Source organism: Bos indicus x Bos taurus, chromosome 7 (assembly GCF_003369695.1).
Source record: "Bos indicus x Bos taurus breed Angus x Brahman F1 hybrid chromosome 7, Bos_hybrid_MaternalHap_v2.0, whole genome shotgun sequence".
Taxonomy (NCBI): domain Eukaryota; kingdom Metazoa; phylum Chordata; class Mammalia; order Artiodactyla; family Bovidae; genus Bos; species Bos indicus x Bos taurus.
Genome location: NC_040082.1, coordinates 105206784 through 105234781, shown reverse-complemented (window position 1 = coordinate 105234781; position 27998 = coordinate 105206784). Strand labels below are relative to the sequence as shown.

Sequence of the window (27998 nt, the reverse complement as noted above, 5' to 3'; positions counted from 1 at the left end):
CAGAGCGCTGTCTGCTCTACACTATCTCACCTAGCCTGCTAGGACAGGAGCGCTTTGGAGGCCCCCTCGTTCCAGCTCTCCTCTCCCACCACCCACTCACACGTCGACCCATACCCACGTAGACTTCAAGTGCACACTCTGCCTCACCGGCCACCTTTATTGGGCACTCGGCCCCAGGATTCTGGCGCACGCATGAAGGGCAGGGTTGTCACTGCAGCAGGGGCCCTGTAGCGGGAGATGTGGCCAGTGATGCCACCAAGCCCCTAGGACACACGCCATGGCCCCAGATATCTGTAGCCCTTGGAGCTGACCCAGCGGGAGGGCGTGTGGGATTGCGACCCTGACCGCCTGCCCGGGCGGCTCCTCCAGTTCCAGGCTCACTTGGGGGTGTTGAAGGGCACCGCCCGCTGGTTCATGGGGTTATCCGGTGAACGCAGCCACTCCTTTTTGAGCATCTGCTTCAGCTGCGACAGCCGCATATTGGGATTTTCCTGCTTAAGCCGCGGCAGCTGCGCCTCCTCAAAGGCAGTGTAGGCCGCCCGCATGCGGCGCTCCGGGTGTCTGTCCACCGCCTCCTCCGTCACGCTGGTGAAGACGCAGACGTCAGGGGGGCTGGGGCGTGGGCCGCCCCGCCCCCGGGCCTAGCCCCACCCGAGGTTCAAGCCCCGCCCCGATCCAAGCCCCGCCCCCAAGGCCTAGGCTCTGCCGGGTACCTGAGCACAGCGATGGCGTCCTCGATGGTGCGAGCCTCCACGCTGCCCTCCTCCAGCACGCGGCGGTTCACGTTCTCCTCCAACGGCACCTCCAAGTGGCTTTTGGCTTTCTCGGCTGCGGGCGGGAGCGGCAGGGGAACAGAGATATACCAGAAACAGAGACATGAGCAGAGATGCTGAGTTCCAGGGAGATGAGACACAACGGAGGGGACGAAGTAGGGGAGAAAGGGAGGCAGGCAGAGGATTGAGGATGGAAACACGACCCCCTCCCCAAGTCCTACCTATCGGGGTGGGCCAATCCTGCCCCCAAGCCCCCTGACTGACTTCTCTGCAGCCCACCGCTCAGGAGACACCTCCTAAGCCGCTGCTGTCTCCTCGCCTCGGGGCACCACATCAGCCTTGGGGACCCGGGAGAGCACAAGCTAGGGTCGGATGCGGCGTAAGTAATTACACACGTGCGTGCCTATACCGTCTGTGCTCAGAGCGAGGCCTTACGAGACCCAGCCACCCTTGCAGAGCCCACACAACTTCTCTGGAGGTGAGGAGGAGGCCCTCTGGACTCAGTCCAGGGGGTCTGCCCACTGCCTCTCGTTTCTCAGGTAAAAGGGCAGCTCCAGCGTGGGCCCAGGCCCCACCTGGGTCAGGGCTTTCCTTGTGCTGATGGTCTCGGCGGAGAGTCTCCTCAATCTGGGCGCGGGTGACCTTGCTGGAGGCGGCCACCCGGGGGGCCTTGCCACCCTTGAGCTTTGAGTCTTCCTCCTCCAGCAGCCGCTGCGTCTCCTTCTTGCGCTCCAGCTGCTCCAGGCGCCGCTTCTCCTTCTCCTCCTGAGGGATGGAGAGTCAGGCATGGATCCTGCCCCAGTGGCATGGGGTCCAGTTCGCATCCCAACCCATGTGATGGAGACTCTGCTGTGTGTTAGACCCCATGCTGGTCTTAGGGGACACAGGAGCACCATGGGCCTACCAGGGGGCTCCCATCCTACATGTCTATGGGAACCTTAGCCAAGGAAGCGGGGTGGGTGGCTCTAGAAGAAAAAGTGATGCCTAGGCTGGGGAAGAGGAGGGTCCTTAGTGGGAGGAATGGCAGGTCCAAAGGTCCTGAGGCAGCAACCACCTAGCATGACAGGGACAGCAAGAAGTTAGAGTGAGGAGGGGAAGTGTGAAGGGAGAAGAGGTGGGGAGGGCAGAGCCGGGACCACAGGGAGCCTCATGGGCATGGGGAAGGGTTTGTACTGGATTCCAAAGGCGACAGGAGCCACTCGAGGGTCTGAACCCATCTGCCAGCTGGGGCAGTGGTTCTTTTATGGGCCAGCAGACCTTGGGGAGGCACTGCTGAAGTGTTCCCAGCTGAGTGTCACAGAGGCTGGGACTGATCCCACGCTGGCTCCCCAGGAAGGCTCTGATGCCAGCTGGTCGAGGAGATGTGTAGCCTAGAGTACTTGTCCTTGGCTGCTGGCCCTCCACTGCTCCGGGGACAGCGCGAGGTTCTGGTTCATTTGTAGTGCGATGTGGCTTCAGGCTTGAGATATTCTGCTGCCGCCCACCCCGCACCCCCACAGAGCCCTGCGCTACAGGCATCCCCGCCTGTCCACCCACTGCCTGCAACTCTGCCATCCACCCTCCGTGCCTTGGAGATGGTCTGTGTGCTGGTAGTGCCCCTGTGACAGGACTAAGGGCCCCAGAAGAGGGGTTCCTGAGGACACGTACTGGGCCTCTGACCTCCAACCTGCCTGATGGATAGGAAAGGAGGAAGGCTGTTTGGACGCAGCTGCTGGGCTCCCACATCTGTGGTCAGGTGCCTAGGGTAGGGCCGTTGTGCTCTGAGTCTTGGTTTCCCACTGGTTTCCCCACTGGTCCTCGTGAGGCTCCTTGACTGCTGTCTGGTGCACGTACAGCCCACGTTTACCCTGTCCACAACACAACCCTGCCTCAGGGCCTTTGCACTAGCTGCTGTCCCCACTTGGAATGCCACTGCCAGCCTCCTCTCCTGGTTAACTCTGGCTCACCCTGAGCTCCTGGCTCCCTATCCACCTGCTCTACCGCATGGCTCTTTCCTGTGTCCCACAAATCATCTGGCTTATCCCGGAGGCAGGCCCTGGCCCAGCACACAGTAGGTGCTTAAGTAAAAGTGTGCTGGACAAATGAATGAATGAATTCCAGAAGGCTCCAAGCACCCAGGAAGGGCATGCAGACTGTGGCCGTGAGTCTCCTGGGACATGGGACTGAGGAGGGAACGTAAGCATTTACACTCTGACATTCAGAATTTTTCTGAAAAAGTCACTCACAGTTTTTTACAAAGGGCAATTAACAATTGGCAGCATCTGGTGACGGGTGAAGGATGAGGCCACTGGTGGAATATTCCGGAGCCATCAAAAATGAGCGTCATAAATAATCGAGATGGAACCCAGAGAATCACGTGCTCATCGCCGAGTTGCTTAATATGGAACAAATGGAGACAAAATGCTACCCTCCAGGCGGGGCGATGAATTACGGCCCAGCTTGAGGCTGAATCCTGGCAGCAGGGAGAAATCTGGCTGCAAGATCCCACTTAACTGAGGACATGGCCTTTAGGGTACGGCATTGGGTGAGAAAAGCCTTTGGTGTCACATGATGGGGGGGGTGCTGCTTTTTTTAGTGCTTTAGAACAAACACGGATTTTCTTTTCATAGAAACTATCTTTTTAAAGCAACTGTCACGTAAGAAAGAGGGACCAGGTGTGCTCTGTAGACTGTGGGCCCCCTCACCCATCAGCAGGAAGAGGGATGAACAGAACCCAGAAAATCACCCAGTGGGGAAGAACCATCAGAGACTCCATGTAAAATACTCAGCAGGGAGAGTTCCCTGGTGGTCTAGTGGTTAGGATTCAGCACTTTTGCTGCTGCGGCAAAAAAAAAAACACAAACACTCAGGAGGGGGGACTGTCCGGGAGGGGCATGGAGGCTGGGAATGTTCTAGAGACCAGGGGCTGGCAAACTGTGGCCTGTTTTGGTTGTGGTCTATCTGCATTCAGTGGCCTGTGCTACAGTCAAGCGGCCTAGAGAGCGAGTCTGCGCCCTGCTGCCTGGCTGGCCTCCGCCTGTGTGCCTTGCAGGTGTGTGCGACACAGGTGATGGGATAGGCAGATGCTCCCTGGGCAACCCCTGGGGCAAGTACACTCACTGCAAACCTGGAGGCAGACCCCCAGCCCGGCTCCAGTCCCACTCACAGCCCTGTGACTGGGGCTTCCTGCCTTGTCTGTGCCTCAGTTTCCTCACCTGGAGGATGGGATACCAAAGATGCAGGCCTGGGGAGGGCTCCTGGGCTGGGCTGGGCTGCTGCCTCGGGGACTGTGGAAAGGTCTCTGGCTTTTCTGTCTAGAGAACAGATCCTTGGCAGACACTGTTTTTTCTTTTGGGTTTTAACTTTCCTGTATTGTCAAAATGTTGACAGTCAAAAGAGACAGGGGCTCCCCTGGCAGTTTAGTAGGACTCTGCATTCCCACTGCAGGAGGCACGAGTTCAATCCCTGGTCGGGCAACTAAGATCCTGCGAGCCACCCAAAAAAAAAGAAAAAACTGAAAGATGTCCATGGACCCAGAATGTAGCATGGGGGCGGGGAGATTGGGGGGAGAGGGAATCAGTGATATTCAATTCCAGCTAAAAACAAGGCAGGATCCGTCTTTCCCTACACAGAAAGACAGTGGGAAAAACTCACAAAAGCACCCAGGATCTCCCAGAACTGGGCACGCACGGATGGTGCGTCACCACTGCAATGCTAGAACCTGGGACCCACCCAGGCGAGGAGGCCAAGCGGCTTAGAATGGTTTCTGGCGCCACCTACTGGACCAAGTGGGTCAGCGTCAGCCCTGAACCTCTCATCAATGAAGCACCCACTGTGTGCCAGGCACTGGGGCCCAGCAGAAGACAGTCAACTATCCCTGCCCTCTTGTGATTTTATAAACACCTGGAAGAACCACGTCAGCAGGTCAGAAACGGGACCTATCAGTGTGTCTCAGCCTCAGCACCACTGGGTGTGGAGCACCCTCCCGTAGCTCGGCCCACCGCATGCCAGCAGCACCCTCCAGCTGTGACAACTAAACAGGCCTCCAGCTGCTGCCAGATGTCCCCTGCGTGCTCAAGGGTGAGGCACTGGCAGTCTTGTCTATTCCTGGCATCACATAAAGGAGAGAAACTAACCCATGGAGGGCTTGTGATTGCCTAAACGTGCCAAACCCCAGCCCCCTCCGGGACCCTGCACAAGCCTTTGCTACTCCTGTCTCCCCGCTGCCCGTGCTCCACCCTTCAGGCCACAGACCCGAGGCGCCCGCGCCTTCTGCCCTGTGGGCAGAGGGCCCCTCTGCTCCCGTCTCCCTCCCTGCCGTGCTCCACGTCCAGCGCCCCTCACCCTTCAGGCCACAGACCCGGGCGCCCACCGCCTCCCCCTGCCCCGCCTCGCCCGGGGCGTGAGGCCCTCACCTTGCGCTGCTCCTTCCTCATGACGTGTTTGTCCTCGTCCCTCCAGTACGCATCTTCCAGCTCCTTCTGCTTCTTGGCATCCGCCGCTGCCTTGGCCTCAGCCCTCCGCGCCCGGGCCGCTGCCGACTTGGTGTTCTCGCCCTGGAACTTCTTGGGCATCCCTCAGCAGGCTGTGAGACGGGGGCAGGGAACAGTGAGTCAAGGGCATCCACCGTCCACAGCCTCACACTCACACCTGTACAGCCGTGACCCCCTTGGGGCCCCCTTGGGGCTTCATCTATAAAACCAGGGCTTCAGACTCACTAATCTCTCTTTCAAAAAAAAATCTGAGGTGAAGTTCACATAATACACAAGGAACCATCTTAAAGTGCCCAAGTCAGTGGTATTTAGCACGTTCACAATACTGTGAAACCGGCACCTCCATCTAGTTTCAGAACATTTCCACCATCCCCAGGAGACCTGACCCCATTAGCTATCAGTCCACATCCCCCCTCCCCGCAACCACTAGTCTGCTCTCTGAGGATCTGCCTCTTCGCACGTCTTTCGCTTAGCACCGTGGTTTCAAGGCTCACCCAAGTGTAAGCATGTGGCAGTGCATCACTCCCTTCTTATGTCTGAGTAATATTCCACTATATGGACGGACCGCATTATGTTTATCCATCTGTCCACGATGGTGGACCTGTGGGTGGTTTCTACATTTCGGCTCTTACAAGTCATGTTGCTATAGATCCCCGTGGGCCAGTGCGAGAGGACCCTCCCACTCTGCCACCTCTGCAGCCGCACTCCTCTGATCCCACAGCTGAATGCCCCTCCCCCTGGGTAAGCAGTTCCCCCCTGGCTAAGCAGAGCCCAGTGACCCAGCCCAGGCTCACACAGCCATGAGAATTTTAACACCCGTAAAGCTGCTGTCCAGTGTGGGTGCCTGCTCTGTGTGAGCCCCTCGCCGGGTGCTGGGGTGATCACGATACACTCAAATGGGAGGAGCCACCCTCCCCACACCTGGCCCCCTACTAAGCATTTTATATGGCCCAACTTCATTGAATGCTCCCAAAGCCTTAAACCGGCTTCCTAGGCGGCTCAGTGAATAAAGAATCTGCCTGCAATGCAGGAGATGTGGGTTCGATCCCTGGGTCAGGAAGATTCCCTAGGGGAAGGCATGGCAACCCACTCCAGTATTCTTGCCTGGAGAATCCCATGGACAGAGGAGCCTGGCGGGCTACAGTCCATTGGGTCGCAAAGAATCAGACATGACTGAAGCAACTTAGCACACTGGCACACAGCACAAAGTCTTAAACACGGCGACTGTCCTTATTCCCTTTTGAGGATGGGGAAGTCAAGGTACCTAGCCAAGTTGCACAGGACTGAGCCTCAGGTCTCACCTCCAAAGCCTGCCTTTCAGGTGAGGAAGGGAAACCAAGAAATTAAGAGCACCCTCCCTCCAGAGTGCTGACACAAGCACTGTGAGGTCATGGCACAGGCCTTCAGCTCTCCAAGCCTCACTTTTCCTCATCTGGGAAATGGGCTGGTGTCCATTTTCTCCCCACTGAGAATCTCCAGCTCAGTCCCTTACTGAACCTTGAAGAGGTAGGCCCAGCAATCAAGAAAGAAGGGGAGAGAATTTGGGGTCCATCCTGACTCAGGACCACCAAGCAACCCACCCCCACCAACCTCCTAGCTGTGTGGCTTATGGAGGAGGGGAAATCTACCTCTGAGCCCCTCTGGAAACTCTAACATCAGCTCCCATTTGCAGCAGTTGCAATGCTTTACACACAGTGTCTTAGTGAATTCTCACAACCCTGGCAGGTGATGGCCAAGCTGAGACCTGAAAGATGGATTGGAAGCAGCCCTATGGAAATGAAGGGCTGAGAGTCCTGGACAGAGGGCCCAGGATGTGCAAAGTCCCTGTGGCAGGAAAGTCATGCACTAGAGAAAGCATGGAAGCCACTGAGGCCAGTGTGGGTGAGTGAGGAGTTAGAAGGGAAAGATGGGGAGGAGAGGTGGGGGAGGAGAGAGAAGAAGGGAAGGGGGAGAGAGAGACTGGGAGGGAGGAGGAGGCAGGGAGTGCTGGGGGGAGGGAAGGAGGGGAGGGGACGGGAAAGGTGAGAGGCTGATAGATCAGGATCTTAGGGGTAGGGAAGAACAAGGATTTTATTCTCTGGGCACCAGAGAACTTTCAGGCAGCTCTGAGCAGGTCATGAACCTGTTCTGATTTATGGTGTCATGTGGGTGGGCGAGGGGCTGAGGGTGGCAGTCAAATGCTGAGCGAATTAGGATGGTGCCGTGGGCGGAGCCAGAAGTTTGGAGTCAGATGGAGCTGGGCAATAACTGGAATGCTGACTGACCGATGTTGCAGTCTAAATTATGTCATCCCCTGACAGCAGCAAGGCCAGGTACTTTTCTTCCATTTTACAGATGAAGAACCTGAGGCTTTGAGAGGGTGACATGCTCAAGGCCACCCCGTGGCTTAGTGGAGGGGCCCAGATTCCAACCCAGGCCCAGCCCCTCAGTCCCAACTTGATTCTAACCCTTGCCTCACTCTAGGCTGCCAGCTGGCCCTTCAGGGAACATCAAGGCAGATCGGGTCTCTGAGGCCGCTTGTGCCCGACACAGGGAAGTAGTCCCGCCAGGGTGAGATGGGGGACTGAGTCCCACAGGGAAGAGCAGGGCAAAGTTGGGGAGATCAGCGGACCCAGGAGACTCAGGGTTGAGTCCTGGCTCTGCAGTTGTGGCTGACATGCTCCCCTTGAGCCTCAGCTTCCTCATCTGAGAAGTAGGGTTGATTACCGTCCCTCTATGCACAGGATGTAAGACCTGCCACAGCAGGGCTGAGCATGCCAGCCTGATCCCCATCCTGCTCCTGAGCCCCCTAACCCGTTCATTACTGAGCATCTACAATGTACCCACCAGAAAACCTCTCTGGACTCCCCAGGAGAGCTCTAAGAAGTTGGTGGGGGTCACAGTTTCAGTTGAGGAAACTTCCCCCAATTCCCCCTCTCACTCTCAGCGGCAGCCACACCAGCTGCCTTGCCTTTTTCCAAACCTACCATGCAGGTTCCTACCTCAGGGCCTTTGCACTTGCTGTGCCCTCCACATTTGTTCCTTTTTTTACCCAGTTAATTCCAACTGAAACTGCGGGGGCCCAACTCCAAAGTGTTGCTACCTTCAGGAACCCTTTCTGGAAACTCCCCTTGACTCTCAGATGATAAACTTTCTCTTGAGGTACTTCTTTGGGTTGCTATCTTATGTTCATTTACAGGATTATTGAACAAATGAAATTAAAAGATGCTTGCTCCTTGGAAGAAAAGCTAGGACAAACCTAAATAGTGTATTAAAAAGCAGAGACATCGCTTTGCCAACAAAGGTCCATATATTCAAAGCTAAGGTTCTTCCAATAGTCATGTATGGATGTGAGAGTTGGACCATAAAGAAGGCTGAGCACCAAAGAATCGATGCTTTCGAACTGTGGTGTTGGAGAAGACTCTTGAGAGTCCCTTGGACAGGAAGGAAATCAAACCGGTCGATCCTAAAGGAAATCAACCCCGAATATTCATTGGAAGGACTGATGCTGAAGCTCCAATACTTTGGCCTCCTGATGTGAAGAACTGACTCACTGTAAAAGACCCTGATGCTGGGAGACACTGAAGGCAAGGGGAAAAGAGGGTAGCAGAGGATGAGATGGTTAGATATCATCACTGACTCAATGGCCATGAATCTGAGCAAACTCCAGGGGATAGTGAATAGAGGAGCCTAGCCTGCTGCAGTCCATGGGGACTCAAAAACAGTCAGACATGACTGAGCAACTGAACAACAACCATCTTCCCCACTAGGCTGAGAGCTCTGCAAGGGCAGGGCTGGGACTGCCTTGATCAGTGTCCTGTATAATGGGAGCTCAAAAAATGTTTTGAGCAAATGAATAAACAAGCATTTATTTCCAGGGTACCCTCAGTATTTACTTCACACGCTGCGTTGTGTCCAAACTCAGCTTCTCATTTCTCTTCCCACTCACTTTCCTCCCAGCCTCTGAGCCTTTTCTCTAGCTGTGCCTTCTCCTGATACACCCGTCCCCCTCCTCCTGTGAAAACCCTGTCCACTCGAAGCAACTCAGATGGGGCATCCCCTCCCCTCCCCCTGTTGCTTAAGACTCTGATTCCATCCCAAAGCCTGAAAAGGGGCTTTTTGACCCCCTCCTTCAGGCCAAGACTGAAATAGTTATGTCCCTCCAAAATTTACATGTTGATTTTGTGACTAACACTCAGTGTGACTGTATTCAGAGACAGGACATCTGAGGAGGTGATAACGGGTAAATGAGGTCCTAAGAGTGGGGTCCTAATCTAACAGAGCTGGTGTCCCTTAAAGAAGAAAAAGACCAGAATTTGCTCTCTTCACCACGTGAGAACACAGTGAGGTGGCCATTGCAATTCAGGAAGAAGCCTGCACTAAGACCAAACTGGTTGACAACTTGATCTTAGATGTCCTAGCCTCCACATTTCTGCTGTTTAAGCCACCCAGTCAGTGGTATTTTGTTATAGTAGCCAGAGCTGATTAAAACAGACAGCTTTTCTTCTGTTTAATAAACACACACTTTGTCATTCAGTAAACATGCACTGTTGGATGGACAGGGAGGCCTGACATGCTGCGGTTCACAGGGTTGCGAAGAGTCGGACACGACTGAGCGACTGAACCGAAATGAACTGAAACAATAGCAGCACCTACTATGAGTGGGATGCTGGGGAAAGAGGCAGTGCTGATGGGCTTCCAGACTAAATGGGATTCCCAGGCTGGGTGGAATATAGACAACAGGAGTGTTAATTCCAGATCAGAGTTGTGATGGGGCCATGCAGGTGCCAGGGGAAGTCGGGAGGGAGCTTCTGACCCAGGGGGTGTCAAAGTGCTTCCTGGGGGAGACATCAAAGGAAAAACCTAAGGGTGTGGGGAGACCCAAGCCCCCAGTGGTCGGGGGGAGGCAGGCTGGGTAGAGCGGATTTCTATTTCAGGGTAATGGGAAGGTGCGGAGGACCTCAGAGCCCTCTGGGGCTGCTGAGGTGGTGAACGGAGGACTGAGACAGAAGCATGAAGCTCAACCAGGAGGGTCTAAGGAGTGGTTTTGGCTAAAGCAGGGAGTACACTTAGGAGGGAATCAATACCCACGTGGTTGATTAGATGTGAAAGTAAGACAGAATAAAACAGGAAACTCAACGCCGCCTCCTCCAAGAAATCCTCCAGCTACCCCATCTAGGCTCCTCCAACCCGTCGTCCCTCTCTCCAGCTCCGATCCTACTGCATGAGGCCAGGGACGTCCGTACCCAGCTCTGTCACCCGCAAGCCTGTAAGCTGCTCAGGAGCACGACCAGAACTAAGTAGCTTCGAACACGACGCTGTCCCGCTGGATCTCAGTCGTCCGCTCCGCGAAATGGGGATAGCCCCCACGGGAACCCGGGAGACTGGAGGTCGGAAGTGCGTTCGTCTCTGAGAACCCCCACCTCCAGCCCTCCCGGGGAGGTGGTCTCACGTCCTGCTACCCCGCGGGGCTCACCCGCACCCCGCCCCCCGGCTCCGCCCGCGCCGCTGCCATTCCTACCTCCTTCCCCCGGCGCCGGCCCGGTCGCACCTCCGTGACGTCACCGCGGGGCTGGCGCATGGACACCCCCCACCAGGCAGCGCGTGCTGATTACGTCTGGGCTTCGTCGCCATCTTGGTAGAGGAAATACTGCTTTTTATCTCCAATCCAACTCAAGGGCGTTAGCTATTTATTTTTGTGTGCAAGAAGCGAATATTTTATAAATCCTCATCTCTTCCGCTCACTTCATATACTAACTAGTCAGGAGAGGGGAGCATAAACTACAAACTGGACCACTGTCCTTACCGAGATGGCCGTTGCCCAGAAGAAAAACGGCGTCCTTGGTTTCATACGCGGGTCTGGCGGCGTCAGTCCAGAGTTGCTTGGCCGGCAGGGAGCGCCAGAATCCGTGGTCCCCGCGTGGCCGGTATAAGCGCTTCGCTTGTGGAAGCCTCCTAGGCCCTTTGCCATCGCTTTGTGCTTTGAAGCCGCTCTCCTACTCTTGTCTGCCTCCCTACTGCGAAGCTTAAGCGGTAGGGAGCAGAAGAAAGGAACAGAGAAACTAAAACACTGCGCCATCCAGGTCGAGGAAACAGGCTTACAGACCAGGAATGGAATTCGAGCAAAATGTAATCGAAGGACTCAAAATTTCTAGTGAACCTTCCTCTGGGATTGCTCTCCACCACCCCGCACAATAAAATACTCTTATTCAGCAGTTAGGTTTGGGGCGGGGCGCTGTTTGTCGTAGGCACCTATACTTAAAGATTTTCTGCAGTGTCATCTGTAAAAACGGTAGCACTAGGGGTCTGAAAATGATATACTGGGTCTAGCTATAGGGGGGAAGCAGGGCAGGGATTTAGGGATTTAGACAGGACGATTTAGGCAGGACCACAGAGTTCATTCTTCAAAAAGCAGCACCAGTGACATTGCTGGGACCTAAGTGGGATTGTATATCTCCCTTTTCTCTAGCCTTAGATGGTTCCCTACTGCGCTGCGGGACTCACCGCACCTTCCCATCTCATCTGCCGCCTCTTTATTCTCTCTCAGCTCCAGCCACACCAGGCTCCTTTCTCCGAATTGCCAGGCACAGTCCTGCCTCAGGGAATTCTCCAGTGCAGTTCCCTCTGCCTTCAGCTTTCCCCATGGATTACTCCCTCACTTCCTTCAGGCCTTGGCTCAGATATCCCTTTCTGAGAAAGACCTTGGACCTCTCCAAGTAGTTGGTGCCCCACCCCTAGCCCTCTTTTTATTTCCTGCATCGCATCAACTTGTTTTGTTGGTTTAAGTGTTTCTTTTCAGTTTCCCCTTTGGCTATGATGTCTGGAAAATGGAACCTGATATCACCTGATGTGATATTTGTCACCAACAAGAACGGGCTCAGCATAAATTTTTATCATTGTTCAGTATTGGGTGGGATGTGGCGGTGCCAAAGGCAACACCTAATTAAGCTGCTGGTAAAGAGCCAGGTTTTTAAAACATAATATATTTTTTTTAATTTCAAAAAAAGAGCCAGACTTGTCACACCTTCCTGAGGACAAGGAGCCTCTTAGGTCTATTGACATAACTAAGGGGGTGCAGGTCAAGTGAATGGTTCCAGAACAAGCTAAGTCTTCTGCAAGGTGACTTCTGCCACCTCCCAGGCTAGAGGTCATGTCTCCCAACCCTGAGGGCTCTTGACTTCTATTGTTGTGACATTCTGTAGCTCTTAGATGCTCACTGCTGCTGCTGCTAAGTCACTTCAGTCGTGTCCGACTCTGTGCGACCCCATAGACGGCAGTGCACCGGGCTCCCCCGTCCCTGGGATTTTCCAGGCAAGAACACTGGAGTGGGTTGCCATTTCCTTCTCCAATGCATGAAAGTGAAAAGTGAAAGTGAAGTCGCTCAGTCGTATCCGACTCTTAGCAACCCCATGGACTGCAGCCCACCAGGCTTCTCTGTCCATGGGATTTTCCAGGCAAGAGTACTGGAGTGGGGTGCCATTGCCTTCTCCGAGCCACTGGACCACAGGAGACAGCAGTTAGGGCTAGAGTCCCTAGTCTTTTCCTGCCTAGCCAAGAACAAATTCAATCGAGGAGGCAGAACGCAAAGAATAATGTAAAAAAGTTTATTGAAAAGAAAAGTACATGTGGAAAGGGGCATGGGCAAGCTCAGAGAGAGAGCTGTGCCTTTGGGAAGTTTAAATCCTTTATAAAGGGGCTGTTTTCTCCATCTGTGTCTTCCCTCAGGTCATCACCTTGTTTGTCCCTGCTGGTTAATTTGTCTCAGGACCCTCCCCTGGAGTGCGCATGTGCACCCTCACCAAGATGGATCTTGAAATGAAGGCTTCTGGGAGGAGCAAGACTCATTACGGCCTGGAATTACCCTCTGACTTTTGACTCCAAGGAGCCTTTCTGCACAGGTGTAGCGTCTCCCTTATCAGGCAGGGTTTTTTCCTTTGTCCATGCCATGATTATTCCCTTAAGCTAAGAGACAAAGACTGGCTATTACCCTGTTTTTGTTGGCTATAAATTCTTCAACTGGAGCCCACCCATATCTCATCTCAGGGAATGCCAAGGGGAAGATTGTAGATGGCCAACCTGGAGCCCATCTATGTCCTACCTGAACACAAGATGTCTTTTATGCCTCAAATCCCTTTGGGCATCCTGAAATCACCTTTAGGTAACACAGGTATGTGTTCCTTCACCTAAAGAAGCAAGGACAAAAGGAATATCAAACTTGTCTAGAATTCTCCAAATTTTAATTAATTTCAAACTGTTAGGAGAGCTTTTTCATTTACCAAATTTAGGATTAGTTTAAAAAGTGACAAATCAAAAAGAAAGCCATATTCCTCCATTCATTGTATTGAAGTAAAATATGCTAAGATAAAGATCTTTCGATATATGGTCATTGTATACTTCTCAGGTTAAAGGAAGCACAGCCACTTGGAAGCACAAAGATTACTTTTAAAAAAGCAGTCTCAAAAGTTTTTGTTTTGGAGCCTGGTGGGCTACAGTCGGCAAAAGAATCGACCACGACTCAGCAAGTACACAACAAACACACATTCCTGACAGAAACTCTTAAGAAACTAGAAATAGGTGAGAAAATTCTCAGCCTAAACAAAGCAAAACAAAAAGCCTAGACCCTAGAGCTGAATTATAAAAGGTTTTAGGCAATAAAATGTTCCCAACAGTAGTGTGAACAGTGAACACACAAGAGGAGTAATTTTTAATACTCACTCAATAGAACAACTTTCTGGTTACGTTCATAAATTAAAGGAAATAATAATGTCCAGAAAATAAATATAGCATAAAATCTATTGATCATTTTATATCTAATTATGATCGTAAAAGTATAAAGGAATTTTTAAGAAAAAACATCTGCAAAAGATACAGTTTAAGCAGCCCCAATTAACCTAATTTTTCTTCGTTCCATAGTCTCAAAATAACTGATGATTAATGAATTTCACTTTAAGACATACTTTTCAAATTCAGCAAGATATTTTATGTTCAAATATAAGATTTTGTACTTTTCAAGCTAAAAAAGTCTGTACCTTGCAGTGCATACTTTGTTTCACTGATTTAGACATAAATAAAAACACAGTGTGTCTTTACCTGATTTAAAAAAAAGTATTTGTTTCTTGCATTCTAGATCCACAAATTCTTTTGTTTTGTTTTTTGTTGTTGTTCAATGAAAGGGCTGGGGAGAACAGTGGGGTTCTTGACTCGGTCACATGGGAGTCGTCCCTCACCGTTGTTTATTTTCAATCGTTCATTGGGTTCTGTAACCCTGTGCAAGAGCCAGAGCAGCAACAGCAGAATTTGTGGGAGCTTCAGCGACTGGGTTCTGGGGTCTCCGCTCAACTTACTGGACCCCATACCTGCCGACTGCGCTTCACACAGAAAGCAGCATGTCTCAGCTCTTGAGACATATTGACATATTCCTGCTTTCTCCTTCACGTATGGCTCTCCATCACCATGACACTATAAACCCGGACCTCCTTCTCCCCTCCCCAGAGGAGGATTCACAATTGCCTCCCTGTATTAAAGACTTATCCCTGGGGGTCCAGTGGTTAAGAATCCACCTGCAAATGCAGGAGCCTTGGTTTCGATCTCTGGTCCAGGAAGATCCCACATGCTATGGAGCAACTAACCCCAAGTGTCACAACTACTGAGCCTTGCCCAGCTCCACAAGAGAAGCCAGCCACTGCTCTGAGAAACCTGAGCAGCCGCAATGAAGAGTGGCCCTCGCTCGCTGCAAGTAGACAAAGCCCTCACATAGCAGCGAAGACCCCGTACAGGCAAAAATAAAGAAATCTTAAAAAAAAAATTATCTCGACTGAGGGACAGTCTTATAAGGCTGTGCTGTCCATTAGAAATAAATGGACTTTGATGGTGGTTCAGTAGCGAAGATTCTGCGCTCCCAATGAAGGGGAACCAGTTCAATCCCTGGTCGGGGAACTAGGTCCCACATGCAGCAACTAAGAGGCATGCCACAAGATGCCATGTGCCACAGCTAAGACCCGGCATAGCCAACTACATTTAAAAAGAAAGAAAGAAATGTAAGGTAGGCCACTAATATGGCTTAAAACTTCCTAGGGGCTTCCCAGGTGGCTCAGTGGTAAAGAATCTGCCTGTGAAGCAGGAGATGCGGGCTCAGTCCCTGGGTTGGGAAGATCCCCTGGAGAAGGAAATGGCAACCTGCTCCAGTATTCTTGCCTGAGAAATCCCATGGACAGAGGAACCTGATGGGCTACAATCCATGGGGTCACAAAGAGTTGGACACCACTGAGTGACTAAGCAGCAGCAGCAGGCAGGCACCACAAAAAGTAAAAAGGAACAGGTGGAATTCATTTCCTGATAGATTTCACTTAGCCTAAAATAAAATAGCCAGGATATTATGACTTCAACAACTAATGGAATTCTAAAAGAAAACACAGCAAAGATCTCAGAAATCTTCCAAATTCCAAGGTTTAAACTTGCAAGTAGCCTTTGTCGGGCATGAAAAATCAAACCCCTCAAGGACCTGAAAGTTATCTCATTGTGAGTAAACAGTAGACTGCTGTGCATTTGATGGTTCCACTCCCAGGCCTGGAGTCTACCCTATCGCAGGCTAATGTGACTAAATACTGCAGGAAGCTCAGAGGACATTCACACAGTATGACTGACACACGCAAGCTGCCCTTCCATAGTGACCATGCAAGTGGTCCAAGCATCACCTGAAACCTCAAGAGATAGTGTTCTGAAAAAGTCATTAGAGGAAATCTGCCCTTGAACCTCGATGGAAATAGTTTCATCAGGCTCTGTAAATAACAAGCACAAAAGTAAGACTCTGGTGCAGACGGGAGGATCTGTGTTTTCCAGTTAAAAAGCCTATACCATCTTATCCTGACCAGTGGGTGTCCATTCCATTGGGAAACCTTAAATTGAGGAGTCTTGAAATTTTCTTGGACTCCAAAATCACTGCAGGTGGTGACTGCAGCCATGAAATTAAAAGACGCTTGCTCCTTGGAAGAAAAGCTATGACAAACTTAGACAGCATATTAAAAAGCTGAGACATCACTTTGCCTACAAAGGTCCGTTTAGTCAAAGCTATGGTTTTTCCAGTCGTCATGTATGATGTGAGAGTTGGACCATTAAGAAAGCTGAGCGCTAAAGAATTGGTGCTTTTGAACTGTGGTGTTGAAGAAAACTCTTGAGAGTCCCTTGGACTGCAAAGAGATCAAACCAGTCAATCCTAAAGGAAATGAGTCCTGAATATTTATTGGCAGGACTGATGCTGAAGCTGAAACTCCAATACTTTGGCCACCTGATGTGAAGAACTGACTCATTGGAAAAGACCCTGATGCTGGGAAAGATTGAGGACAGGAGGAGAAGGGGACAACTGAGGATGAGATGGTTGGATGGCATCACCAACCTGATGGACATGAGTCTGAGCAAGCTCCAGGAGTTGGTGATGGATAGGAAAGCCTAGCATGCTGCAGTCCATGGGGTCGCAAAGAGCTGGACACGACTGAGCAACTGAAGTGAACTGCCTTTCCTGAATAAACTCATTTCTGTAGTAAAATAACTGGCTATTTTAAATGTCGGCACCTTACCCCCAACTCTGTAACCATCGGATCAAGCTGATGACTGAGCCTTTGGACAGCTTCCACCCAAAAAGACAAGATTAATTTTCTGATTTCACAGCTTGTTTTTAGTCTTCACCCCATTCATCTTGCCTATTATCATATTTTGACACCCTATATTAAATGGCTGAAAGTTTTCTCAGTATGCTCTTCCTCACCATCCTGCACTACAGATCTCCACGGTTTTCTTCTGCCACTTAAGTAAGAAAACAACTCTCTCGTGTGTGTTTCACAGATCACAGCTACTCTTCTGGATAACAGCTGGGATCGTTGCACCTTCATTCCCCACCTGATTCTGCTGACAAAAATGTAATAACTATTCCTTTGAACAATTCAGAAGGTAGATGTTGAGGGTTGAATAGTTTCTCCCCAAAGAATCTGTTCAGATCCTAACCCCTGGCACCTGGAGATGTGACCTTATTCGGAAATAGGCTCTTTGCAGATATAATCATATTGCTTTGAGGTCATAGTTGATTTAGGATGGGCCCTAATGCAGTGAAGGGGTCCTTATGAGAAGAGGAAAGTATGGTCACAGACGCACAGAGGGAGACGGCCTTGTGAGGATGGAGGCACATTGGAGCGATGCTGTTGTAAGCCAAGGAACTCCAAGGACTGCAAGCAGCCAGCTCAAAAGCTAGGAGAGAGGCCCAGAACAGTTCTCTCTCTCAGTCCCCGGAAGGATCCAGCCTGCTGACCCTTTGATTTCAACCTGAGGAAGTCAGAATGTTGGGTTGGCCAGAAGGTTTGCTGGGGCTTTCCCATAGCATCTTAAGGAAAAAACCCACATGAACTTCTTGCCCAACCCAATAAATAGCTGTAGGTTTAAGCCACCCGACTTGTGGACCTCTGTTACAGCATTCTGAGGAAATGAATCAAGGAGATTTCTTCCTTTAGGCCCCTCCTACTAGGTACACTTTCCTCACCTACTTAATCCCAAGTGTCATTTGGTTAAAAATTAGAACTTGATCTAAGATCAACAAAAGGCTTCTGCTGAGATCAGCAAACCCAGCCTATCAAGAACGGAGCCAAATATTTGGGTTATCTTCCCTACGATAATCAGTGCGTTCCTCTTAGAGACGCCTCGGCCAGCCAGTTCAGAAAAGCTTTCTCATTAAGAGACAGGTGTGTGACATGTCTGCTGTGGGAAACAGTACTTGTGTTCCCATTCAAGCCCCTCCTTTTCTGGATTACTGTTTCTTTCTTTTAAGAAATAATTCCTTATTTGTGGCTGTGCTAGGGTCTCCGTGGCTGTGTAGGCTTTCCCTAGTTGCGGTGAGCACGGGCTGCTCTCCCGTTGGGTGCCCGGGCTTCGCATTGCAGTGGCTGCTCCTGCTGTGGAGTGCGGGCTGCAGGGCACGCGGGCTTCTGTAGTTGTGGCTCCCGGGCTCCAGAGCGCAGACTCACTAGTTGGGTAGTTGCACCGCGGCAAGCGGGATCTTCCCGGACCAGGGACCAAACCTGTGTCTCTGGTATCGGCAGGCGGATTCTTTACCACTGAGCCAGCAGAGAAACCCTCTCTGTATTACTGCTTCTTCAGAGATCCAGCTTCTGGTCTGGAGGCCCCACATACACTCGTTTCAATTTAATTAGCCTGTCTTGACTTCCTCGTTGTAGCCACCCCGGGGAGTCTATGCTTTTGGAACACACTTCCTGCTGCACAAGATAATACTGCAGGTCAAGCAGAACAGTCTGACCAGAAGAAAGAAAAAGGCGGCTTAGATCTCTAGCACAGACCCCTAGCTGAGGTGGGACATGTTTTCTTTGCCTGGATTTGGTCAGCTAGGCTCCTGGCTTTGAGGCCCATGAGGGCAAGTTCTCAAGATGGCTCCCATCGATCCCCCACCACTCAGTATTTTCTGCCATGTGCATAAATCCCTCCATTTGGAGCGGGCTGGACTTACTGCTTTTTGTTGCTGTTTGTTTAGTTTTCCCTGCTGCACCGTGCCGCTTGCAGGGTCTTAGTTCCCTGACCAAGTGTCAAACCTGAGCCGCCTGCAGTGGAAGTCCAGAGTCCTAATCACTAGACCACCAGGAATTCCCTTGACTTGCTTTTTTTTCCTTTTAATATTTTCATTCATTTATTTATTTGCTGCATCGGGTCTTAGTCGTGTCATGTGAGATCTTTTGTTGTGGCACAAGGACTCTCTAGTTACGGCACGCTGGTTCCAGAGTGCGCAGGCTCAGCAGTTGTAGCTCAAGGGCCCAACCGCTTCTCCACACTGGGATCTTAGTTCCCCAACCAGGGGCTGAACCTGTGTTCCCTGCACTGCAAGGTGGACCCTCAACCACTGGACCACCAGGGAAGTCCCTTGACTTGCTTTTAATAAATATCACACAACAAAAGTGATGAGATACCACTTCCAAGATTAAGTTTCTAAGACTATGAATACCTACACCCCAAACTCGTAGCCTCCTTTGCAGTAAAGGAGGCCATCTATGCTGTGCAGGTTTCAAGGAAAGCTTTTCTTATCCTGATACAAGGGAGATGCAGCTGGCATCTTCCCCACTCTTTTCGTCTTGAATGTAGATGTGATACCTGGACGTGCGGCAGTCATTCTGCAATCAGAAGGCAACAAGCCTGGCGATAAAGAGGACACACGAAAGATGGCAGAGCCAAAAAAGAAAGCCTGTGGTATTGTGGGGCAGGCGAAAAGACACCTGTATCTGCCTAGTTCCGGATTCTGGTGTTTTTGTTATGTAAAAAAATACATCCATGTGTTTAAGCCAAAAAAAAAAAAGGACGATGACTTCCGTCTTGGGTGTCCTCTCTTGGAACACTTACCCTGGTGGAAGCCAACTGCTGTGTCATGAGGCAGCCTTGTGGAGTGAGTGAGCATGGAAGTAGATCTCTGACCCCAGTGGAGCCTTGAGCTGACCCCAGCCCGGGTTGCAGCCTCACAAGAGATCTTAAGCCCCAAATACCCTGCGTGAAACTGAGTAAAGGAAATTTCATTTAAAATGGAGTCAGGAAGCCAGAGCAGGGGCTGTCATGCACTACTGCTTGATATCAATTACAGATGCCAACAGGAAGAGACCTACCTTGCATTCCCAGCAGGAAATTATCTCTACTTTACTACCCCAACAGGAGGAAGAAAGTTTTCTTCTTGTACAGTCACAGCCCAGACCATGAGAATGGTCACAACTCAGCCAACCAGAAAGCATCACTCCCCTGAACTCTTGCTGTCTTCCAATGGACTTTCCTTCAAACCCACCCCTCCCAAAGTCCCCCTTTTCTCTAAAAATAACATTCCTGTCCTTTGTTGGACTTGCCTTTAGTTTTTGTCCAAAATTGCAGCTCTCTGCTATTCCTGAATAAACCCATTTTGTTGGTAAAATAACTGGTTATTTTATGTTTAAGGTCAATGCCAGATAAGCCACTCCCAGATTTCTGACCCACAGAAACTGTGAAATAAGTGTTATTTTCAGCTGCTAAGTTTTGGGGTCATTTGTTACATACCAGTAGATATCTAATACAGGACTTGCATGCATGAATGCAATTGTTGCTTCAATTGTGTCCAGCTCTTTGAGACCTCATAAACTGTAACCCACCAGGCTCCTCTGTCCATAGGATTCTCCAAGCAAGAATACTGGAGTGGGTTGCCATTCACTTCTCCAGGGAATCTTCCGACCGAGGGATCTAACCCACATCTCTTATGTCTCCCGCATTGGCAGGCAAGGTTCTTTACCACTACCGCCACCTAGGAAGCCCCTTAGCTCCTTGAAGTCAAATATAAAAACAAGCCTGGTTTTGAACTCTGGTTGAGAAGCTCACAGGTCGCCATGGCGTGTGTCTTGCTGGTTATAAGGAGCCAATAACCCAACTCACACAGCATCATCCAACCAGAGCTCGTGACAGGACCACGAGAGGGTGTCACAGACTACTGGTACTGCCTGCTGTGGTTCAGAGCAAAAGGTTTTTATCCCGAAACCCCCCAAATTCTAGGAATCTGACACTTGAAAACTCTAGATTCTTTCCTCAACTTGGGGTAAAATACATATAACATGGGCTTTCCAGGTGGCGCTAGTGGTAAAGAACCCCCCTGCCAATGCAGGAGCTGCAGGAGATGTGGGTTCCATCCCTGGGTTGGGAAGATCCCCTGGAGGAGGGCATGGCAACCCACTCCAGTATTCTTACCTGGAGAATCCCATGGACAGAGGAGCCTGGCGGGCTACAGACCATAGAATCTTAAAGAGCTGGATGTGACTGAAGCAACTTAGCGCGCATGCATGCGTACATAACGTGGAATTTATCACTTTAACCATTTTTCAGTGTACAGTTCAGTGACACATTAAGTATATTCATATCGTTGTGCAAAACTATCACCACCATCCATCCATAGATATTTTTAATCATCCCAGACTAAAACTCTGTCCCCATTAAACACGGACTCCCTATTTCTTCCCTCATAGCCCCTGGCAACCCTCATTCTACTTTCTGTCTCTATCAAATTACTTTATTTTTCTTTATTGAGGTGAAATTCACACGACATCAAGTTCACCAATTACAGTGTAAAACTCAGTGGCATTTCATACATTCATGATGTTACGTGACCCCCACTCCTATCTGATTCCAGCATATTTTCATCAGCCTGAAGAGACCCAAGCTCTAACAGCAGTCTTTCCCCTCTTTTGCAGTCCCTGGCAACCCCCAACCTGCTCTCTGTCTCTATGGATTTGCCTGTTCTGGATATTTCGTATGAGTGGGAGGCGAGAATTCTACCATTGAAACCCCAATGCCTTGCAAATGGATGAGCCACACACCCTGTGACTCTCTAGTTGGCTTCTTTCACAGAGCACGATGCGTAAAGGCTCATCCACTTCTTGTGTCTCTTAGTACTTCATTCCTTTTTATGGTGCGGGCTGGAGTTGCTGAGTCCGTAGCTCCAAGCGATGCGTGTTCACTCACCGCAGGAGTCCTGGCCCCAAGTCTCAGGCCTGGAGAGAAGCCTATGGGTCCAGTCACATGCAGTCTTGGGCAGCCTTGGCCGGGTGCTTCACTCCTCCTCCAGTCCAGCTGTGGGATCCAACCCTGGCTAAAGGGCATGCGAGGCCTCTCCAGGCATCTGGTCTTGAAAACAAATGTTTGAACAAGCGCTGAGTTCAGCAAATATGCTGCACCTCCGTGTGGATGTCAGTGACCGAACGGGCCGGGGTGGGGATCAGGCGTTAACCCGTGACCAGCCCCCTCGAGGACGCAAAGCCACTGTTTGCTTTTTGGGGTTGACCCTTCTCCCCAGTAGATGCGATCTGTGGGCTCCCTGCTGTCCTCGCACACCCCGGGTGTGTTTTCACTTGGCCCCGATAGCAGTCAACTAGGTGCCTCTTTCCCTACATCAAATATGGGCGTCTACCAGCAGCCATGGGCTGGGGTCCCCTCAGACCCTGTGGTCTCCCTGGCAATGCCTCCAGTAAAGGGCAGTGCTTTCATACAATCTTTGGAACTCGCACCCACATTTGTGGACTGGAAAGCTGAAGCTTCCAGGAAATCTGAGCTGCCCGGTCACTTTAGCTGGTAAACACCAAAGTCAAGATTTGAACATAGAGTCCTCCTTGTCTCTCTAGGAGCAGAGATGAAGAGGGGAAGAAGGAGGGAGAGCAGGGGGTCAGGCGGATTTCGTCACCAGATGGATTTTGTTCTGAGGCAATAGGGAGCTATGGGGGGTGTGTAAGCTGGGGAGAGAGGTGGGTGTTAGACCCTTCTGGGGTGGGGGAGGCAGGGTAGATGACAGAGCCCTGGAAGGAGAGACAGAGGCACTGGCTGGTTCAGAGTCTGAATGACAGGAAGCAGGGTACCAGTGGGTGCTGGGAGTGGGTGAGAGAGAGGTTCGTATTTCTCACTGTGTTCTGTTTTTTGATTTCATCAAGCATGGGAACTGTGTGTGTGTGTGTGTGGGGGTGCCTCAGATTGTCATAACAAGACTTCCAGAACAACTTGGCTCTTTATCCTTAATATGATGTGATAAAAAGTAACCAAAAAATTCAAATTTTTTAAAAATCAGATGAATAAGATTTATAATTACTTCCCAGGAAATATTTCTATGCTCTACTTGTGAAGGAAAATAGTAAACTTCATGGTAGTATGAATAGCGTGGTCCGGTACTCAGGTTTATTTTAAAGGGAAAGAAAACCTTTCCCTCTTTAGATCTTTTCTCCATCATGTAGGGGTTCTGCGTGGCTGGGGCTACTGTCCGTCAGACTTGTTCTTTGAGTGATTCCGTGTCAGGTCAGGACTTGGAGAAAGTAACGTCCACGACTCAGAGTGGGGCAGCAGACTGCACAGGCAGATTTCTTCACGACTGTGCCCTGGCGGGTGGTGGGGCGTGAGGTGAGCTGTCTCCTGAGGAGCTGCTGGCTGGGGGCGGCATCCCGGGTCCCGCTCGCAGCCCGAGGGCTGGCCCAGGGGAGGACGGGTTTAAGGGTGGATCCCGTGTCCTTCCACCGTTGTGCCCCAGGTGCACTGGAACCAGCCGAGCCTGAAGGTGCAGTGGGCCCGGGGAGAGGCAGGTGGGACCATGCTGCTTCCTGTCCCACGTCCTGTCTTCTGCGAAGGCTGTCTTCTTGACCGCTCTCCCACTGCACCAAAACAAGAATCTGGGACCTCTGTCTTGGCCTCAGTGGCAGATGCCAAGATCAGCAGGAAGGACTGAGACACGCCTTCAGCCCTCTGGGGTGTGTGTGTGTGTGTGTGTGTGTGTGTGTGTGTGTGTGTGTGTAGGGGATGCAGAATGCTGTGTGACCTGCCCCTTCCCCCATTTAGGAGAACGAGTCAATAAGACTGGGGGATGGGGTATAGAGAGTGAGGAGGAGCAGAAATCTAGGATGCTTCCTAGGGTTGCAGAGTGCATCAGGATCCCTGGGAGGAGGGGTTGTTCTCCGAGGGAGGCTAGGGAGCTGCTGGCTTGAAGTCACCCCGTTGAACTCATGCAGATGTTCCTAGCATGTACCCTGTACCTCCGCCCCATACCCTGTGGGAATCAGCTCAACTGCAAGCAATGGAGATGCCAGGAAGGGGTCAGGAGCCTGGGTGCATGCAAAAATGCGAAATAAAATATTAGCAAATTGAGTTCAGCTGCTCTTTAAAGGACAACATACCAGGGGTGTGCAGGGTTTTACTCCAAGGAAGCAAGGAAAGTTCAGCCTCAGGAAGCCTCATGTGGAGAGATGAAAAGAGAAAAATACCAAACGATCATCTCACCGTGCTGGAAAAACACTGGATAACATTCAGCAACCCCTTCCAATCTTTTAAAAATTTTTTTAGTAAATGGGGAATAGGAAGAAATTAGTCTGATCCAAGGTCATTACTAGAAAGAACACATCTGCCTTGTGTTGGGTGGTGAAACAGAAGAGGTAACATATTCCCAAACGAGGCATGGCTGCAGTCATGGCTAATATTTAACACTGATGCAGAGGTGCTGGTCAATGCAATAAGATAAGAAAAGAAAGATAAGAAGAAAAACTGAAACCAGATGACACAATAGTCTATAGAAAATCAAAAAGAATAAGCAAACGAAGATGGATAGAACCTAATGAAGGTGCTGACAGCAAGTCCAGCGTATTAATGGATGGAACACAGAGGGTTTTTTAGGGAAGTAAAGCTATTCTGTGGGATACTGTGATGAGCGGGACATGATATGATGCATTTATCAAACGAATGAAATAAATGCACAGCACAGAGCGAAACTTAATGTAAACTGTGGACTTCAGAGTTAGTAATAATACATCAATATTCACTCAGCGATTGTAATGTTGGCACAGTCATTGTTTTAATGAAAGTTCAATATGAGGGAAACTGTTGGTGGGGGAAGAGGGACATATGGAAGCTCTCTGAACTTTCTGCTCAAATTTTCCCTAAACCTAAAACTTCCCTAAAATATAGTTTATTGATTTATAAAATTTATATAAAATTTATAAAATGAATCAGTAAAACAATTACAAAAAATGTGCTTACTACTGAGTCACTGTCAAATAAACATAAAAGACTTTAAAATTTTATTTATTTATTTGGCTGCATCAGGTCTCAGCTGCTTCTCTCCAGTTGTGGAGCACAGACTTAGTTCCCCTGTGGCATGTGGGAGCTTGGTTCCCCTACCAGGGATCAAACCCATGTCTCTCACATTGGGAGGTGGATTCGTAATCCCTGGACCACCAGGGAAGTCCCAAACATCAATATTTCTAACATAACTGCTTTGCCCATGGTCTATGCTCAAACATGAAGTGTTTCAAAATATTCTTCTGATTATAAAAATGAATCGCTTTTGGAACTTCTCTGGTGGTACAGTAGATAAGAATCCTCCTGTCAATGCAGGGGACTCAGGTTCGATCCCTGATCAGGAAGGTTCCACATGTCATGGGCAACTAAAGTCCAGGAGCTGCAACCACTGAAGCGTGTGTGCCTAGAGCCCGTGCTCTGCAGTAAAAGAAGCCACCAGAGTGCGAAGTCTGTGTACTACAAGGAAGAGTAGCCCCTGCTCACCGATGAGAAAAAGAAAAAGCCCTCAGGTAGCAAAGCAGAGTACATCATGAGAAATGCTGGGCTGGAAGAAGCACAAGCTGGATTCAAGATTGCTGGGAGAAATAGCAATAACCTCAGATGTGCAGATGACACCACCCTTATGGCAGAAAGTAAAGAGGAACTAAAGAGCCTCTTGATTAAAGTGAAAGAGGAGAGTGGAAAAGTTGGCTTAAAGCTCAACATTCAGAAAACTAAGATCATGGCATCTAGTCCCATCACTTCATAGCAAATAGATGGGGAAACAGAGGAAACAGTGATAGACTTTATTTTTGGGGCTCCAAAATCACCGCAGATGGTGACTGCAGCCATGAAATTAAAAGACGCTTACTCCTTGGAAGGAAAGTTATGACCAACCTAGATAGCATATTCAAAAGCAGAGATATTACTTAGGCAACAAAGGTCCGTCTAGTCAAGGCTATGGTTTTTCCAGTGGTCATGTATGTATGTGAGAGTTGGACTGTGAAGAAAGCTGAGTGCCGAAGATGCTTTTGAAGTGTGGTGTTGGAGAAGACTCTTGAGAGTCCCTTGGACAGCAAGGTGATCCAACCAGTCCATCCTAAAGGAGACCAGTCCTGGGTGTTCATTGGAAGGACTGATGTTGAAGCTGAAACTCCAGTACTTTGGCCACCTCATGCAAAGAGTTGACTCATTGGAAAAGACCCTGATGCTGGGAGGGATTGGGGGCAGGAGGAGAAGGGGATGACAGAGGATGAAATGGCTGGATGGCATCACCGACTCAATGCACATGAGTTTGAGTGAACTCCAGGAGTTGGTGATGGACAGGGAGGCCTGGCGTGCTGCGATTCATGGGGTTGCAAAGAGTCGGACACGACTGAGTAACTGAACTGAACTGAACTGAGCAAAGAAGACCAAGAACAACCAAAAAAATAATAATCGCTTTAAAAATCAAATATATGATATGGAAAAGGAAATCCTTACATTGCAGGACATAAATCAACACCCCCAAATCAGAAAAAGGAAGTTTTTTAAAAGTTGCATTACTTCCTTTTTTCTTATTGAGGTATGGTTGGTTTATAGTATTATATTGGTTTCAGCTGTACAACACGGTGATTCAAACTTTTTATAGATTATACTCCATTTAGAGTTGCTATAAAATATTGGTTATATCCCTGTGGTATATCCTTGTAGCTTATTTATTTTATACATATTAGCTTGTACTTCTTACTACTCCACTCCTATCTTATCTTTCCCGCCTTCCCTCTCCCCACTGGTAATCAGTAGTTTGTTTTCTATATACATGAGTCTCTTTCTGTTTTTTATATTCATTCACTTGCTTTATTTTTTAGATTCCACATATCTAAAGGCCAATTTTTCTTATTAATTTTCTACATGGATGACATGTCAGGTGATGTAAGTGGGGTGTTAAAATTCCTTACTATTATTGTGTTACTGGCAATTTCTCCTTTTATGTCTGTTAATATTTGACAGGAATGTAAACAGTATTTAAAATAGGAATGAAAACTGTATTTAAAAAATTAAACAGAACTACAATATGATCCAGTTTTCTGGTGGTGGTGGTGGTGGTGGTTTAGTTGCTAAGTCATGTGTGACTCTTGTGACTCCATGGACTGTAGCCCAACAGGCTCCTCTGTCCATGGGATTTCCCAGGCAAGAGTACCAGAATGGGCTGCCGTTTCCTTCTCCAGGGGATCTTTCCAACCCGAGGATTGAACTAGGATTTCCTGCATTGAAAGCAGATTCTTTACCAATGAGCCACCAGGGAAGCCCTCAGTTCTCTAATTCTGAGTAAAAAACCCAAAAGAAATGAAAGCAAATATTGACAAGGTATTTTGCTATTAACGTCACAGCAGTATTATTCACAATAGCTAAAAGATGGAAACAAGCCAGATGTCTACTGATGGATGAATGGATGAATAAAACATGGTATATCGTGTATATATATAAAGGAAATGTATATATCTATACCACTGAATATTAATCAGCCTTTAAATGGAAGGAAATTCTGATGCTTGCTACAGAATGAATGAACCTTGAAGACATTATTATAAATGAAATAAGCCAGACACGAAAGGCCAAATAACATATGATTCCACTTAAATGAACTCCTAGAATAGTCAAACTCATAGACAGAGAAAATATACTGGTGGCTACCAGGTGCTGGACAGAGAGGAGAATGGGGAATTGGTATCCATGGTCAGAGAGTTTCAGTTTCAGATCAGTAAAGAGTTCTAGAGATGGATGGTGGTGATTGTACATGATGTGAAGATACTTAATGCCACTGAACTATACCCATAAAATGGTTAAAATCATGACTTTTATGTAAAATTTGCCACAAAGAGAAAAAGGGGGAGAAAAAGATAATTTTTGGTCAAGCAAAGCTACAATTCTTATCTTTCAAAGGCAATCTTAAGCAACTGAAGAGGCAGGACACAAGTTGGAAGAAAATATAACCAGTGAAGAACTTGTATCCAGAATATAAAAATAATTTTTGCAGCAATAAGAAAATAAAAAATCTAACTGAAAGTTGGGCAAAAGAAAAAAAAATTGGGCAAAAGTTTGAACAACACTTGGCCAAAACTACATGGATGAATAACAAACATGTGAAAAGATGTTCAACATCTCCGGTTATCAGGGGAATATGAATCAACACCGCCGTGAGATACTACCTCACAGCCAC

At 49.3% G+C, this 27998-nt stretch overlaps 1 protein-coding gene across 1 annotated transcript; it reads right to left on the bottom strand.

The window, feature by feature from the left end:
- Positions 1–130: 130 nt before the first annotated feature.
- Positions 131–10814, bottom strand: CCDC124 (coiled-coil domain containing 124). Its single transcript, XM_027548235.1, has 5 exons — positions 10746–10814; positions 5168–5337; positions 1349–1538; positions 714–828; positions 131–585 (listed from the first exon to the last, which is right to left on the bottom strand). Exons 2-5 carry the CDS (start codon positions 5324–5326, stop codon positions 378–380), a joined length of 672 nt encoding a protein of 223 aa, XP_027404036.1. The 5' UTR covers positions 5327–5337; positions 10746–10814; the 3' UTR covers positions 131–377.
- Between the last annotated feature and the right edge of the window lie 17184 nt (positions 10815–27998).

Excerpts from the sequence above, each read along its gene's own strand:
- CCDC124 (XM_027548235.1), bottom strand. The coding sequence starts at position 5,326 with ATGCCCAAGAAGTTCCAGGGCGAGAACACCAAGTCGGCAGCGGCCCGG. Across the intron at positions 1,539-5,167 it reads TGAGGAAGGAGCAGCGCAAG|GAGGAGAAGGAGAAGCGGCG; the intron begins GTGAGGGCCTCA and ends TCCATCCCTCAG. Across the intron at positions 829-1,348 it reads CAAGGAAAGCCCTGACCCAG|CCGAGAAAGCCAAAAGCCAC; the intron begins GTGGGGCCTGGG and ends TCCCGCCCGCAG.